Source organism: Aulonocara sp. 'chitande type north' Nkhata Bay, linkage group LG10 (assembly GCF_057382095.1).
Source record: "Aulonocara sp. 'chitande type north' Nkhata Bay isolate Kocher_YH1m ecotype deep benthic linkage group LG10, A_spYH_male_GT1.1, whole genome shotgun sequence".
In the NCBI taxonomy this organism is placed as follows: domain Eukaryota; kingdom Metazoa; phylum Chordata; class Actinopteri; order Cichliformes; family Cichlidae; genus Aulonocara; species Aulonocara sp. 'chitande type north' Nkhata Bay.
Window position 1 is genome coordinate 262,477 of NC_141353.1, and position 18,322 is coordinate 280,798.

At 44.2% G+C, this 18,322-nt stretch overlaps 1 protein-coding gene across 1 annotated transcript in view; it reads right to left on the reverse strand.

Moving 5' to 3' along the window:
• Nucleotides 1-18,322, reverse strand: part of dmpk (DM1 protein kinase) — a 93,438-nt gene that overhangs the window by 63,125 nt on the left and 11,991 nt on the right. Inside the window, exon 2 of the mRNA XM_086307645.1 lies at nt 12,752-12,843. Within this exon, the coding sequence (XP_086163771.1) occupies nt 12,752-12,843 (92 nt within the window). The remainder of the gene's footprint in view (nt 1-12,751; nt 12,844-18,322) is intronic.

The following is an 18,322-nucleotide window of genomic DNA, read 5'->3' on the forward strand; positions in this document are numbered from 1 at the left end:
CTGTGAAGGACAGAGTGCTGTCGAGGATGACACCAAGACTCTTAACCTGAGGGGAGGGTGTGACATCAGAGTTATCAACGGATAACGAAAGACTGGTTGGAACTGTAGTCAGTTTTGATCTGGTGCCTATTAAAATGAATTCTGTTTTATTGCCATTAAGTTTAAGAAAGTTGTGAGTAAACCAGACCTTGATTTGACTTAAACAGTCAGAAATGGATGTGGGTGGGAGAGTAGCTGTGGGTTTGGAGGATAGGTAGAGCTGGGTGTCATCTTAGCAGTGAAACTGGATGTTATGCTTCCTAAAAATATTACCTAGGGGTAGGAGATAGATGATAAAAAGTAAATGACCCAGGACAGAGCCTTGGGGTACACCGGAATTAACTGGATTAGATACTGATCTGTGAGGGAGTAACTGAACAAACTATGAGCAGCCAGAGAGATAAGAGATAAACCAGGCGAGTACTGTACCATTGATGCCAATAGATGCTAATCTGTGAAGGAGGATGCAGTGGGAGATAGTATCAAAAGCTGCTGTAAGCTCAAGGAGAATGAGGATGGCAAGATGGCGCCGGTGTGTGTGGCTGCTCGTCTGTCACTGCCAAGTTTGTTCCTGTTTATATTATTTTTAATTTGTGTCATCCACGAAACAAAGTCTCTGCTGAGGTATGATCGGCAGACACTATTGGACCTCAAACCTGTGGTCCAAAATATTGTGTCGTTTGGAGCTGGTGGGCAGCAACCCTTGCATCAGAAACCCCGGGTTACCTGTACCTGTACTGCCTCTGGGTTGTCACCACTGCCGGGGTAAACGAAGCAGTCGCCTGGTGAAGCTAAAGGTTTCTCTAAAGAATTATTCTGCTGTTTCCCGACCAGTGCATGGATTATTTCCAAGACTGTTTGTGTCTCTGTGTTTTCTGGATCCTGTTGATGCCTGTTTGGTGCCTATGGTCAGCTTTAACTTGTGCTGTTAAGAGGGAATGTCGTCAAGCAGAACGGAGATGGAAAAAGGATAAACTGCATGTATCATTTCAAATTCTAAAAGACTGCTGGCATCGCTACCAGAACACTGTTAAAGAGGCAAAAAGGGAATATTTTGCAAATATTATTTCTTCCAACTGTCATAACCCACATGGGTTATTTAGGACCATTGACACTGTTCTTAATACTCCATTGAATGTCTGTTTGGAAGTAATTTTCTGAACTTTTTTATTGAAAAGGTTGTCACCACCAGGGCTCTTATCACAGCTCCTGACTCTGACCCCTCTGTCTCTGACCCTTACGCTGCTGTTTGTACTCAGTTTGAGCTTGTGACCCTCTCCACTTTAGAGGATGTGGTTTGCCATATTAAGCCCACAGGTTCCCCCCGGGATCCTGTCCCTCCACAATTCTTTAAAGAAATTTTTCCTAGTATACAACAGTATGTCCTTGACATTATTAACAGCAGTCTGTCTTCTGGTATGGTTCCTGCAAATTTCAAACATGCAGTAGTGCAGCCATTGCTTAAGAAACCTGGCCTTGATCACACAGTTTTAGCGAACTATAGGCCTATTTCCAAGCTGCCTTTACTCTCCAAGGTTTTAGAGAAAATTGTTCTTAGTCAACTGAAAGATTTTCTAGATGATAATGGCATCTTTGACGTTTTTCAATCAGGTTTTAAAACCCTTCATAGCACAGGATCTGCATTATTAAGGGTTTTTAATGACATCCTTCTGCCATGTGATTCTGGTAACCATGCTGTTCTTGTCTTGCTTGGCCTAACTGCTGCCTCTGACACAGTAGACCACAATATTCTAATTTCTCAATTAAATGATGTAGCGGGTATTGGTGGCACTGCACGTAATTGGTTTAGGTCTTATTTGTCAGATAGAACTTTCTCTGTCAGCCTTCTCGGTTCCGAATCATCTTTTGCTCCTCCGTCATGTGGCAACCCACAGGGCTCAATTTTAGGGCCACTGCTCTTTTTATTGTATCTATTGCCTCTGGGTTCCATCCTTAGGAGGCATTTCATTGTTATGCGGATGACTGCCAAATTTATTTACCACTAAAGCAGAAGAATGGCATCTCCATAAAACCTCTCTTGACATGTCTAGATGACATGGTTGGCTCTAAACTTTTTAAATTTTAACGAAAAGAAAACAGAAGTGTTGGTGTTTGGACCTAGTGGTCCCTGTGAGTCCTCTGTTGATTTAGGATCCTTGGAAGTCTATTTTGAACCTGTTGTTACTGACCTTGGTTTTAAGTTGGACAGTGATTTTAAATTGGACAACCAAATCAGAGCAGTGGTGAAGTCCAGTTTTTATCATTTAAGGCGACTGGCAAGAGTAAAATCTTTTCTTTCAAGGCAGCACCTTGAAACAGTGATCCATGCTTTTATTTCTATTTTATTTCTATTTTTATGTCAGTCATTGCTCTCACGTCTGCAGCTGGTTCAAAATGCGGCTGCACGACTCCTAACAGGAACTCGAAAAAGAGAGCATATAACCCCTGTGCTAGCCTCTCTGCACTGGCTGCCTGTGTCTTTTAGAGTTCATTTTAAAATTCTTATGTTTGTTTTTAAATGCCTTCACAGTCTTGCCCCGCCTTACCTCTCTGAGCTTCTTCATCCCCACACACCCTGTCGGTCTCTCAGGTCAGCTGACCAGCTCCTGGAGGTACCGAGATCCAGGAGGAAGCTCAGAGGGGACAGGGCCTTCTCTATCGTGGCTCCTAAATTATGGAATAATTTGCCCTTGCACGTTAGAGAGGCCCCTTCACTGTCCACTTTTAAATCATGTCTTAAAACCCACTTTTATTCCTTGGCTTTTAACCTCAGTGAGACTTAGTTTCTCTTTTAATTGAAGTAGTTATTTAATTAATGATTTCACTCTTCTTTTATTTGTTTTTTATTTATATCTCATGTAATTTTATTTTACAGTTCCAATGTACAGCACTTTGTGTCAGCTGTGGTTGTTCTAAAATGCTTTATAAATAAAGGTGATGAGGATGGAGATAAGTCCAGAGTCAGCTGCAAGCAGAAGATCATTGATGATTTTTACTAGAGCTGTTTCTGTACTGTGACATGAACGGAAGCCGGACTGAAACTGTTCGTACAAGTTATTTCCAGTGAGATGACGATGAACCTGTGCAGCCACTATCTTTTCCAGAAATTTTTGCTAAGAAAGGGAGATTTGAAATTGGCCTGAAATTATTTAGATTGGAGGGATCTGAACCATTATTTTTCAGTATTGGGGTTATTATAGCAGTTTTAAGAGAAGAAGGAACAGAACCAGATATAAGAGAAGAGTGTACGATATTAGCAATCAGTGGGGCAAGAGACGAGAATGAGAGTTTAACAAGATTTGTCGGCAGTGGATCAAGTTTACACGATGATGACTTTAAGTTAGTAATTATGGAAGATAGCTGAGTTATTGTGGGAAGTTCAAAATTGGATGGATAGGATGACAGCTGAGAAGGACAAAAAATGCATATAGAACAATTGACCATATCCCAGGATGAGGGCAATTGTTGATAAAGATTCTCAATCTTGGTGTAAAAAAAAAGTCCATAAATTTATTGTAAACTGCGGCAGAGTGTGTATGTATGGCAAAGGTATCTGGGGGTTTAACAACATTATGCAATGTAGAAAACAAAGTGCAAGTGTTTCCTTCAGCGGATTCAATAACAGAGGTGTAGTAGGCAGATTTGGATGGATAGCTTCTTTATAATGTTGTACATGACTGAGATACATGTCCTTGTGAATAGTAAGTCCTGTTTTCCTGGAGAGACGTTCCAGGAGGCGTCCAGTAGCTTTAAGTTGGCGAAGTTCAGGTAAATACCATGGCGCAGAGTGAGAGAAAGAAACAGAGTTTTTTGGGGAGCCAAGGTATCTTTCTTATAAATCACACATCAATAACCTCACCCGTTCTGCCTACTTCCATCTACGCAACATTAACAGATTGCTTCCTTCTCTTTCCACCCAGTCTACGTCCATTCTTGTCCACAGTCTTGTTACCTCCCGTATTGACTACTGCAATTCTCTTCTGCATGGTCTCCCCCAAAAATCCCTCCATAAGCTTCAACTGGTTCAGAACTCTGCTGCTCGCATTATCACCAGAACCCCCTCCTACCAGCACATCACCCCTGTTCTTCAGGAACTTCACTGGCTCCCTGTGAAATTCCGGATAATTTTCAAACTTCTTCTGCTCACCTTCAAGGCCCTTCATAACCTCGCTCCTTCTTACCTTTCTGACCTGTTAACCACCACTTGTTCTGCCCGTTCACTTCGTTCTTCTTCTTCTGTCCAGCTTACTGTACCTTCCTTCCGCCTCACCACCATGGGAAGCAGAGCTTTCAGCTGCTCTGCTCCCAGGCTGTGGAATTCTCTGCCCCCTGAAATAAGAAATATTGGTTCTCTCCCCCAGTTTAAATCCCAACTCAAAACTCATCTGTTCAAATCTGCATATTCACTGTGAATACACTGTTTGTTCATTTTATCTTGTGCTTTATTTTATTGTTCTTATTTTGCCATTGTTTTACTAATTGTTTTATCCTATTGTAAAGTGTCCTTGGGTGACTTGAAAGGCGCTCATAAATAAAATTTATTATTATTATTATTATAAGAGGTTGATAAGTTCATTGTTATAGTGAGATACCAGGTCATCTATGGAAGCTGAGGCATCAGTGATAGGTAAATTATTAATGCCATGGGAAAGATCTGATAGATCAATGCCCCTAATATTTCTAAAAGTAATTGAGCGGTTTTGTTTATTTTTGTATAGTGGGAGACTAACAGTGAATAAAACTAATTTATGGTCTGAAAAAGGTATTTCCAATACAGCACAATTCTTTTTTTTTTTTTTTTTTTGTGTCCCGTTTGGATCTTTAGCCATCAGAATTGTTGTCTTAAGGCCAAGAAAGATGCCAAGCGGATTTATTTCACCAAGTGGATCATCATGGCCTTGCCATATTGGTCCATTTGATTGACCTTTATTATAATTATGAATTTATTTTATTTTCGGTTGCTACAAACGGGACAGACATGACTGTGGGATAGGACAGGGAGAAAGAATGAAAGAAAGAGAGGGAGAGAAAGAAAACCAAAGGGAAAAGAGACGGTGAGAAAGGGGGGAAGAAGGAAAGAAAAACAAACAAAACACCTGGATCACCTGTATGGAGAAAAAAAAACAGAAGAGAAAGCAAACAAAAAAAAAAGAGCAACATAATAAAAAACAGCACCATCACAATAAACTAGCTAACAGTAGATAACAGTAGATACTAAATATTAAACGATATTGTGCAGCACGCAAGATAGACAGCGCACAATGTGCTTTGAGGCAGCAGCTAAGAAAGCTGTAGTCCGCGTCTGTAAACACCCGTGTGTACACCTGTGTGCACACCTGTGTGGATCAGCATGCTTGTAAAAAGGTTTCTCCATGTAACGATCTGCTAGGGAGTGTGGGGAGCCATAGCCCCGTCCCCCAGGGCATGAAGCAGGTATGGAGGAGATCCAGGCCCCAGATATCGAGAGGCCCCAGAGTACAAGGACCCGAGGAGGACCACCAAAAGGGGGGGAACCGTGCCACCCTCCTGGGAAGAGCTGAGTAGAGCCCCAAAGGAGAGGTCACCCCGCAGCTACGGAGCAGAGGCCAGAGGGGGTTGCAGTGGCGTGCCCGCGGGCTCTGCCGGCAGCCAGCTGTGCTAGAGAGGACCGAGCTTCAGGCCCAGAGGCCTAAGGGCATCCCACCCCCCGGAAGGATCCCAGCCGGGCCACAGGCGCCCGGCCCTGCCAATCGGCCACCAGGAGTGAGGCGGTACATACATGAGCGCCCAGCCCCAGACGACAAGGACCACCAACACACCAATGTCTGAGGGCATCAGCCACCGGCAGGGAGTGTGGTGAGGGGAGATAGGCCTCCGTACTTTAGAGGGCCTGAGATGTACCCAGAGAGGTTGAGTCTAAGACCCAACCTGACATATAGACACAGACGAACAGGCACACGTGGACACAAACGTGCATTCCCACCCCCATATGCACAACCAAATACTCGGCACTCACCCAACGTGTAGACAGACACAAATAGACACTGCACAGACAGTCACACTCCCCAAACATACTCTATATCCCAGGTCCAGGTACCCCCGCCCCCAGAGGGGCAAGCTGCACCTAGACCCAGGAGATGTAACCCTTCTCTCTTGGGTGGAGGCAAGCGGACCACCTCCTTATCTGCAGTAGCAGGGAGGCCCCGCATCCCAGACCCCAGTCTGACGGCCAGCACCTCCTCCCAGCCCCCCAGCCCTGACGGTTAACAGAACCGGGGTGAGTGAAGACCTCAAATCTCCCTACGCCCGCTCATATGTAGTGTTGCTGTGTGCTGTTCTAAAGTGCATTTAAAACTCAGGAGAGCATGGTACTTGCTTCCTCTCAGAGAGCAGCACAGCTCCTCCCGAAAACCCTTAGTGTCTAAATGCATTTAAAATTGAGGGTAGGGCACCAGCGCCAGAGGTGGGTTGGAATACACCGGCCATCCTCTGGATGCTGTGAAACGTGCCCACCCCCAAGGCCCTATATGTATGTGTTATGTGAGAGTGTGAGTTGTCCAATTCAGCACAATTCTTAGGGGTGACACCAATACAGCAAACAAGATCCAAAATGTGTCCTCTGGAGTGTATGGGAACGTCCATATATTGGTGTAAGCCAACATTGTCCAGACAGGATATAAAATCTCTTGTGGCTGAATTTGATGTGTTGTCCATGTGGATTTTAAAATCGCCCAGCAGTAGTATATTTGGAGATAAGAGTAGGATTACGGCAAGAAAGTTAGAAAAATCAGTTAAAAAGTCAAATTTGATTTTCGGTAGACAGTAAACAGCAACTAATACTGTGGGAGTTTGTCCATTAATTTGAATCAGCATGGATTCAAACGAGGAGTAGGCAGGAGCAGAAAGAGAGAATACCTTATACTTCCTGTTGTACAGGATTGCGAGGTGACCCCCACGTCCCAACACACGGGGCTGGCAGGTGTAAACAAATCCAGGTGGAGTGGTCAGATTGAGATCGGCGAAATCATTTGGACGCTGCCAGGTCTCCGTCAGACATAGAAAGCCAGGTTATGATCATTAAGAAGATCATAGACAAGAGGTCCCTTGCTGGAGAGGGATCGGACATTAAGCAATCCGATGGAAACGGGATAGTCGCCGCTAGCTTTGTAAGCTGACCGGGCAGGGCTAGCAAGCACACTACGGTCAGCAGTCTGTCCACCAGGCTTCCTAGCGGAGCGGCGGTGAGATGACCACAAGGATGGTATCGGGTTCCTGCTGTCAATCCTGTAATTCCGTCTGGATCCGCGGTGGACATACTTTCGACGCGGGACCAAGGGGATGCCAGGGTGTAGCCGGCGGAAAGGTCGAGAGGTGCTGGAAGCACAGAATGAGTTGGTCTGATGTCGAGTATCTCAGCGTGGAGGAGACGGGCCGGAGTATGGACTGCAGAACAGACCCAGTGAGAAGAGTCCGGAAGAGCAGCACCTTAGCAGTAGTCATGATGTAAGCAAGCAAGCAAGCAAGCAAGCAATTCATATAGTATATACAGGGAGTGCAGAATTATTAGGCAAGTTGTATTTTTGAGGAATAATTTTATTATTGAACAACAACCATGTTCTCAATGAACCCACAAAACTCATTAATATCAAAGCTGAATGTTTTTGGAAGTAGATTTTAGTTTGTTTTTAGTTTTAGCTATTTTAGGGGGATATCGGTGTGTGCAGGTGACTATTACTGTGCATAATTATTAGGCAACTTAACAAAAAACAAATATATACCCATTTCAATTATTTATTTTTACCAGTGAAACCAATATAACATCTCCACATTCACAAATATACATTTCTGACATTCAAAAACAAAACCAAACCAAATCAGCGACCAATATAGCCACCTTTCTTTGCAAGGACACTCAAAAGCCTGCCATCCATGGATTCTGTCAGTGTTTTGATCTGTTCACCATCAACATTGCGTGCAGCAGCAACCACAGCCTCCCAGACACTGTTCAGAGAGGTGTACTGTTTTCCCTCCTTGTAAATCTCACATTTGATGATGGACCACAGGTTCTCAATGGGGTTGAGATCAGGTGAACAAGGTGGCCATGTCATTCGTTTTTCTTCTTTTATACCCTTTCTTGCAGCCACGCTGTGGAGTACTTGGACGCGTGTGATGGAGCATTGTCCTGCATGAAAATCATGTTTTTCTTGAAGGATGCAGACTTCTTCCTGTACCACTGCTTGAAGAAGGCGTCTTCCAGAAACTGGCAGTAGGACTGGGAGTTGAGCTTGACTCCATCCTCAACCCGAAAAGGCCCCACAAGCTCATCTTTGATGATACCAGCCCAAACCAGTACTCCACCTCCACCTTGCTGGCGTCTGAGTCGGACTGGAGCTCTCTGCCCTTTACCAATCCAGCCACGGGCCCATCCATCTGGCCCATCAAGACTCACTCTCATTTCATCAGTCCATAAAACCTTAGAAAAACCAGTCTTGAGATATTTCTTGGCCCAGTCTTGACGTTTCAGCTTGTGTGTCTTGTTCAGTGGTGGTCGTCTTTCAGCCTTTCTTACCTTGGCCATGTCTCTGAGTATTGCACACCTTGTGCTTTTGGGCACTCCAGTGATGTTGCAGCTCTGAAATATGGCCAAACTGGTGGCAAGTGGCATCTTGGCAGCTGCACGCTTGACTTTTCTCAGTTCATGGGCAGTTATTTTGCGCCTTGGTTTTTCCACACGCTTCTTGCGACCCTGTTGACTATTTTGAATGAAACGCTTGATTGTTCGATGATCACGCTTCAGAAGCTTTGCAATTTTGAGACTGCTGCATCCCTCTGCAAGATATCTCACTATTTTTGACTTTTCTGAGCCTGTCAAGTCCTTCTTTTGACCCATTTTGCCAAAGGAAAGGACGTTGCCTAATAATTATGCACACCTGATATACGGTGTTGATGTCATTAGACCACACCCCTTCTTATTACAGAGATGCACATCACCTAATATGCTTAATTGGTAGTAGGCTTTCGAGCCTATACAGCTTGGAGTAAGACAACATGCATGCAGAGCATGGTGTGGACAAAATACTCATTTGCCTAATAATTCTGCACTCCCTGTAGTATTTATATAGCACTTTCAGATCAGCCCCCAGCTGAACACAAAGTGCTGTACACTTGACATGCCAGAAATGATACATTGAACATGTTAAAAAATAAGAAAAATAAATAAAATAAATAATAATAATAATAATAATATAAAATGAATAAAAAATATTTAAAAAATAAAAAATAAGATGATTATTAAAATGACATTTAAAATAATAAAATTAGCACAAATAGCAAAAACAATAATAAAATAGTATAAAAATGTTGATGAGAATTACATTTAAAACAATAAAATCAGCACATTAGATTAAAATAATAAAATCAGGGTCAGACTGTGTCATAAGCCAAGGAGATAAAATGGGTTTTAAGACGTGTTTTAAAAGTGGACAGTGAAGGGGCCCCTCTAATGTGCTGGGAAAGATTGTTCCACAGATTAGGAGCAACAAATACAGTCCAGAAACCGGCTATCCGAAGACAGCGCAGCGGCTAGCAGCTGATGCTGACAGCTGGTGCTAATAGCTAACAGTAAATGTGTCCAATTGCTGCGGGCCATTCAGTCCTTATACAACCGTTGCAAGAGCTTGGTCCGCATAGCCGGCAATAAGTAGGACTCGTTCCTGATGGGTGATGGGCTCCGCCAGAGCTGCCTTTTGTCACCGATTCTGTTCATAATTTTTATGGACAGAATTTCTAGGCGTAGCCAAGTGGCGGAAGGCTTTCACTTGGGTGGTCTCAGGATCTCATCTCTACTTTTTGCAGATGATGTGGTTCTGTTGGCTTCATTGGTTGATGGCCTCCAGCTCGCCTTGGAATGGTTCGCAGCTGAGTGTGAAGCGGTGGGAATGAGAATCAGCACCTCCAAATCTGAGGCCATGGTCCTCAGCCGGAAAAGGGTGGAGTGCCCACTCCGGGTCAGGGACGAGTTTATTGTCCCGCAAGTGGAGGTGTTTAAGTATCTCGGGGTCTTGTTCACGAGAAGAAAGCAGGGAGCGGGAGATTGACAGACAGATCCGGTACAGCGGATGCAGACGCTGTACCAGTCTGTTGAGGTGAAGAGAGAGCTGAGTGTAAAAGCGAAGCTCTCAATTTACCCGTCGATCTATGCCCCTACCCTCACCTATGGTCACGAGCTGTGGGTAGTGACCGAAAGAATGAGATTCCGAATATAAGCGGCGAAAATGGGCTTCCTTTGAAGGGTGACTGGCCTCTCCCTTAGAGATAGGATAGGGTGAGAAGTTCGGCCATTCGGGAGGGGCTCAGACTAGAGCCACTGCTCCTCCACATTGAAAGGAGCCAGTTGAGGTGGTTCGGGCATCTAATAAGGATGCCTCCTGGGTGCCTCCTGGGTGAGATTTTTGGGGCATGTCGCACCGGGAGGAGGCCCTGGGGCAGACTCAGGACACGCTGGAGAGATTATATCTCTCGTCTGGCCTGGGAGTGCCATGGTGTTCTCCCAGACAAGCTGGAAGAGGTGGCTGGGGAGAGGGAGGTCTGGGCTTCTCTGCTTGTGCTGCTGCCCCCGCAACCCGGCCCCGGATAAGTGGAAGAAAATGGATGGATGTCTTTTCCTGCTACTATTTAGGTTGCTTTCAGTCTACACTGGATCATTGAAATAGTTAGTGAATCTGGTTCTCTTGTTTGTTGTTGTGGTCTGCCTTCAGCCTGTAAGTTACTTAACTTGTTTGTTCTGTGCAGAAAACCCTGGAGATCAGAGAGAGAGGTCTTCTGTGAAGACTTCTATGAAGTTAAGGAGAGGTAGAATTCCCTGTTTTGTTTGGACATTAGACTTCACTGACAGAAAGCCTTTCCCTTGTGAACTTTATTGTATAAATAAACTTGTTAAACTTTTGCTGGGTCTATGATCCAGCATTTTGTGTTTATTTTTGTATTTATGACTTCGTATGTTATATTGAAAGGATGCTAAGTTCTAGGATTATTATTTGTTTGCCTTGAGTTTAATTTATATTTCTCCTAGGTTTTCTGTGTTAGTCTCATGTATTTTTTGTCTGTGTGTTTCATATTGTCTAGCCGGTGTTAATATCTTTACGTCTCTTCATGTTTCCTGTTTTATTCTGAAAGTCTTGTGTTTCCATTTTCCCTGATCACCTCTTGTCTGTAATAAGTCCTCTGTCTTCCTTTGTTCAGTGTCAGGTCATTTCTTTTCCTTCCATGTCTTGTCATAGTAACCTTAGTAGTCATAGTCACCATAGTCATCATAGTTATCACAGTTGTCATAGCTGATTTATAGTTTTCATAGTTACCTCAGCTATGTCACAGTTTTCATACTATATTTTCTACACTATGAGGCAAACTTAAAATCCTTTAATTTTCTCAAAAACCAACAGTGCGCCTTATAATCCGGTGCACCTTATGCATGAATTCTGGTTGTGTTTACTGACCTCGAACCGATTTTATGTGGTACACGGCACTCAAAAATCTGTCAAAAATGTTTTAGTATGACTTTGGTAAGCTATGAAGCTGCACCGCTTGATGGATTGTCAGAGCATTACGGCTACGGTAGTTAGGAACCTCGCAGTGTAATCTGGGTCCTAAACTCTGTCCCTTCAGGTCCCGAACACTGCGGCATCACTGACAGTTAAAAACTATCTAAATTCTTTCATCTCATCCAGGCATCCACGAAAACAGAATGTATTAAATTTAACGGAGATAGAAGTTAGCAGGAAGTTAGCTTGCTAGTTTCCACCTAAACATGATATAGCATGTTCTGACTGAGAGATTTCTGAATAATTAAAACGCACAGCTCTGCTAACACTTCCAACATAAATGAAGACAAAAAAAAACCTAAACAGCAGTGACGTTTGTAGGGTTACTTAAGTTGGGCTAGCTGGTATATAATGAAATGATGTGCTATGTGATCACTAGCTACACAGCTATGTTAGTATAACATACACAGTGAAGATGGAGGATGAACACTAACTTTTTTCCATACGATAAAAGTTACCGTGAGGGTTCCTGATGGTTAGGGACTAATGCAATTGCATAGCAGGATGCTATAAACGGACTAAAGTTCAGTCAGGAGAACAACTGAGATAATCCATCCACAATACGAGGTTAGTCATTAATATACTGCAACAACATGGGAATAGAGCCACTGCAGAGAATTCAACATTAATGAATCAATGGTACGGAAGTGGAGGAAGCAAGAAGAATGAGTTGAGTGAGGTTTTTTTGCCTTATAGTCTGAAAATACAGTAGTTTTTTAGTTTTCCCATTTTAGGTTTCAGTTTAGTTGTCGCTCCTGTTTTGCCTTTGCTCGTGTTTTATGTTCATGTCCACCAGCCATAATAAATAGCTCACTCTTGGTTTCAACTTCAGTTCACCTCTCTAGTGTCTGCTTTTGGGTCCTTTTCACAAACTCACTGGCATACCCCGCCGTGACAGAGTTCTACCCATTTTGGTGGCCTTGACATGTAGATATTAAAAGATCTAGTAGAAATGATTAAGAAGAAACTATGTGGAGTGTAAGTAGTATCATTGCAGACAGGTCCAGTTCCTTTCAGTAAAACCCCATTCCACATAAAAAGGCAGCTAAATAATTCATATTCTTAAATGTAGAATTTAAGTCAATACCTAAAAATTATACTCATATAAAGTAGTAGGTACAATTCTCGCTCACCTCGCTGAATGTGCCCCGGCCAATCACCTTCAAGATGTGAAAGTCTTCTCTTTTGATGCGGGTTTTCTTAACCTCCTTTACTAGAGGCTCAGCTGTGAGAAAGGAGAGAAGAGACAATGATTTCAATTATTTTACTTTATTATTTCAGTGTTATTTGAAATAATGGACCTAAAAATGGTAATGCAGTGGCATTATTTTAAAAATATCATTTTTTCCTAATTTAACAATTTTGCAGTAATTTATCAGTGTGGGACAATTTATTAGTGTGCTCTAAATACATTTTTTTTCTTAAATATATATTTATTAGATTGAAACAACAAAGAAAAAGAGATACACACAACTGTTATACAATAAGTAAGTAGGTTTCACAATTATTGCTTAAGCTGATGTAATAAATTACAGCTTAATAACACATTCTCATATCTTTTAATTGCTTTTATCACTTTACCCCCTACCCATCCCACACAATAGCCCTGTCCCTTGAGCCAGTTTAAAAAAACCCACAACAAAACAACAAAACAAAACAAAAAGCAGAACAAAACAACAACAGCAACAAAAACAGAGAATTTACTGAGTAGTGCTAGAAGTGGGGAAAAATATTTCAGGAATTGCCCCAACACCTTGTAAAATTTCCTGCTGGTATTACTAATTGAATAATGGATCATTTCGAGGCCTAAATAACACATAAGGTCCCTCAGCCATTGAGCTACTCCATCTTAGCAGGGTTGCATGCCTAGCCACAAGGGAAGTGAAAGACGGTGTGTGACACTGTGACAAGATCAACTGTGCATCAGTCTCTCCAGTGGTGCCAAAAAGTGTAGCTAATGGATTAGGACCCACATGCTATCCAAGAATTAGTGCCAAAGTTTGAAATGTGTCTCTCCAGTATTTTTCTAGATTAGGACATTTCCGAAACCTTGGGGGTGGGCACGCTACACAGCATCCGGATGACCATCAGGGTGTACAACCTCACCCCTGGCGTCGTTGCCCACCTCTCAATTTTAAATACACGTATACATTGAGGGCTATCAGGAGGGGCTATGCGCTTACCTGCTGCTCTCTGGCAGGTAGCTCCATGCCCTCCTGGAACACACATGCATCAACACTACTTATGAGCGGACGGAGGGAGGTTTGGAGTCTTCACACCCCCCCGTTCTCTGTTGCCTGTTGGGGCGGGGGAGCTGGGAGGAGGAGTCGGCCATCCAATTGGGGTCTGGAATGTGGGGCCTCCCTGCTGCTGCGGAGTTGGGGCGGTCTGTGTCTCTCCACCCCAGGGAAGAGGGTAACACTACCAGGGTCTGGGTGCAGTTTCCCCCTCCAGGGACAAGGGTACCTAGATCTGGGGCTTAGAGTACGCTTTGGGAGTGTGATTGTGTGTACAGTGTCTATTTATATCTTTCTCCACGTTGGGTGAGTGCTGAGTAATTGCATATGAGAGTATGAGGGTGGGAATGGATGTTTGTATCTGTGTGTGCCTGTATGTTTGTGTCTATATGTCAGTTCGGGTATCAGACGTCACCTCTCTAGGGACATCTCAGGCCCTCGAAGGTATGGAGACCTATCTCCCCCCACCACTCCACGTGCCAGTGGCAGATGCCCCCACACATTGGTGCACTGGTGGTTCTCTGTGTCCGGGGATGGGCGTCCAGGTACGCACCGTCTCACTCCTGGTGGCTGCTTGTCGGGGCCTGGAGCCTGGGGTTCGCTCGGGCCCCTTCGGGGGGTGGGGTGCCCTTGGCCTCGGGCTTGGTCACTCTGGCACAGCTGCTCCACGGCTGCTGAGTGACCCCTCATCTGGGACTCTCCTCAGCTCTTTCTGGGATAGTGGCACGGTTGCCCCTCCGTTTGTCTTCCTTGGTCTCTTGTGCTCTGAGGGGCTCTGGATGTCTGGAGCCTGGATCTCCTCCATACCTGCTTCATGCCCTGGAGGACGGGGCTATGGTTCCCCCACACCCTCTAGCAGATCATTACATGAAGGAACCTTTTAAATACAAGCGCGCTCATGCTCACAGGTGTACACACGGGTGCTCACAGACACAAACTACACCCTCTTTGGCTCCTACCTCAAAGCACACTGTGCACTGTCGATCTTACGTGCTGCACAATAATGTTTAATATTTAGTATTTACTGTTACATTCCCATAGATCATCGCGATGATGTTGTTTATTATATTGCTCTCTTTTTTTTTGCTTGTTTTCTCTTTTTTCTTTCTCAACAGGTGATCCAGGTGATTGATATATGTATTTTTGTCTGTTTGTTATGTTGGTTTTTGTTTTTTGCCCCTTTATCACCGTTCCTCTTCCCCGCTGTTTTTCTTTCCCTCTTTCTTTCTCCCTTTTCTTTTCCCCAGTCAAGTCTGTCCCGTGTTTAGCAAGTGAAAATAAAATAAAATAAACAATAAAAGCAAAGGTGAATCAAATAGACCAATACGGCAAGGCTGCAATGGTCCATTTGGTAAAGTAAATCCGTTGGGCATCTTTCTTTGCCTTTAGACAGTAATTCTGATGGCAATAGAGCCAAACGGGACAGGCGAAAAAAAAAAAAAATACCAATACCAATAAGTTTGATGTGTCACATGGCCCTCTTCCTATTGAAAAAACAAAAGTTGTATCCAAGATGGCCGACTTCTAAATGGCCACCATGGTCACCACCCATCTTGAGGAGTTTGCCCCCTCACATATACTAATGTGCCACAAACAGGACTTTAATATCACCAACCATTCCCATGTTATTACGGTGTATCCGTATAAATGGCCCACCCTGTACATTAAGGTGCATATCCCTGACATTGCAGCTGCTGCTATTGGAAAATTTAGTGTCTGAGAATGTCTGAGAAAATGTCTGATCTGCAGATATCTGAAAAAATGTGTATATGGGTGTGGTGGGGCATGGTCTGCAATGCTGCTGCAGGTGAGATGGATGCACCTGCGTGGCATCTGCTATCACGCCTTGCACAGTCCGAGTAGTTGTGTTGTGGATGTGTCGCCTGGCAGCTGGGATGCTGCAGCCATTCATGTGTGTAATTAGCAACCATGTGCCTCAATAAAGCATGTTGAAAAGCTTGAAAATATCTTTGGGTCTGCCTTGTTTTATCACAGTGGTGCCGAAACCCAGGATGGGGGGCACGGCAGACCCACAAACTGGCCGCCAAGGGGAGGAGTTGGCCTGAATGGTGGCCAAAATGGCCAGCACAGAAGAGCTGTAAGACTGGACCCAGCAGCATCTACAGGTAATGAAGAATCTGGCACTCTCACTCTCACCGGCATTCCCCGACAGCGTTGGCGTGGAGGAGGTCCAGGCTGTTCTGACGACCATGTCAGGCCCCAGGATGCGACAAGCCAGGACATAGCCGGCCGCCGCACCCATCCCTACTCATCAAGTGGTAGCAGCTTATGCCCGGCAGGGATCTGTGCCCGTTCCTGCTCCCTGGAGGAGGGCCGCGGAGCATCTCCTGGGCTCGCCACCAGCTCAACCACCTGCTCAGCAAGAGCCGGAGGTCAGCTCATGGAGAGCGCAGGAGGAACCTGCCACACTGTTGCTGGAGGTGCCCAAGGGTCCGCGACTGCCAGTGTACAGGAGGCATGCCTGCTGGCGGTGGAGGAGGTGGACCAGCTTTCGGTGAGCCCCGGCTCACTTCTACGTCTACTGCGCTGTCGCTGCTTGGCCCCCTGGACCAGTTCCAGGGCTGCCGCTGGGTACGCAGGGCGTCCCCTGGATCCACATTGTCACTGGCGCTGCTGGATATGTGGGCGACCGCCAGAGTGGTCACATCCCTGTCCCTCACCAGGGCCCAGGAGCACCAACGGTCTGGGCGGGGGGAACAGTAGGTTCGGCTAGATGGCTTGCCGGCCTGTCGGGCAATGGGGGTATATGGCGGGGCGTGGTCTGCAGTGCTGCTGTAGGTGAGATGAAAAGGCTTTGCACAGTCTGAGTTGTTGTGTTGTGGATGTGTCGGCTGACAGCTGGGATACTGCAGCCATTCATGTGTGTATTCAGCAACCGTGTGCCTCAATAAAGCATCCTGAAAAGCTTGAAAATGTCTTCGGGTCTGCCATGGTTTATCACAGTGGGAGATACATATTTTAAGATGTTAAATTTTTTTAAGCCTAAATGCCTCCTCATCTGAGCCCACACCCTCACCGTGAGCCAGACAACTGGATTATCAGTTGCTCTTGTTTGGGGGTAGGGTGGGTGAAAATCCAATCAGAGCCAGAATAGATGAATCTGTAGCCAAGTTCAACTCCATGGACACCCAGGAAGGGCAATTATCTTTGTTTTGGAAATAGACCCAAGATATAAGCACGTATTTGCTGCCCAATAGTAATACCGGAAGTTAGGCAGTGCCAGGCCTCCATTAGTCCAAGACTTTTGATGAAGAGCTTTATTCAACTGGGGGTGTTTACCTCTCCATATATAAGATGATATAACTGAATTTAAAGAATCAAAGGATTTGGGAATAAATATTGGCAGCAGCCTGATTGAATGCCTTCTTCCCATCTAAGCAAAGAATGCACTCAGGATTCTGACCGGAACGGGTGTATAATATATCTAATAGACAACAGATATTGAAATAAGAGTAAAGATTCTTAATGAAACCAGTTTGATCTTTTGATATAATGGATGGGAAATTATTTTCCAGCCTGCGTGCCAAAAATTTAGCCAAAATATTACCATCGACATTTAATGTAGAGATTGGCCTGTAGGACGAACATTCCACTGGACATTCCTCTTGGGACAAGAGTGATACTTGCCTTGAAATAGGATGGCGGAAGTTTACAACACGTGCATGAATCCGCTCCGATTCATGCACATTAGACATAATTGAGGTGAAAGCATTGATGAAAATGCTTTGAAAAATTCTATGGGAAATCCATCAGGTCCAGGTGATTTTCCACACTGCAGTGAGGAATTAGCTGCGCTCAGCTCCTCTTGCATTATGGGTTTGTATAATCTATTTTTACTATCAGAGGAAAGCGTAGGAATGTTCAAAGCGTTAAAAAGTTATCCATTAAAGTGCTTTCCTGTGGGAGTTCAGAGGTGTAAAGTTGAGAGTAAAAAGTCTTAAACATATCATTAATTTTGGAAAAATCCAAGGTGATATTACCATTATTCATTCTGACTTTTGTGATATGTTGTTTTGCCTGAAAGCCCCTTAACTGGTTAGCTAGCGTCTTACCTGATTTGTCGCTATGAATATGAAACAAACTCTTACTCCTCAGAAGCTGACCATCAATTTAGTGTGTTTAAAGGAGATCAAATTTAGTCTGAAGTTCCACGCGCTTGTTGTATAAGTCTGGGTTTTTTACCGTAGCGCAGAGCAGATCTATTTCTTTAATTTGGTTAACTAAAGTAAGTGATTATATACGGGCCTTTTTTTATATTTGCTGTTTAGGAAATAGTTTGACCCCTGAGGAAGGTTTTCAGTGTATCCCAAATTATTAGGCTATAAGTTACTCCTGTGGTGTCTGTGAAGGTTCTCAGTCATCCAGGTCTTCATAGTCTAAGGAGCTAAAGAAAGAAAAGCGTCTGGACTTCTTTACAACACCAAACTGTCTGCCATCTATAATCCA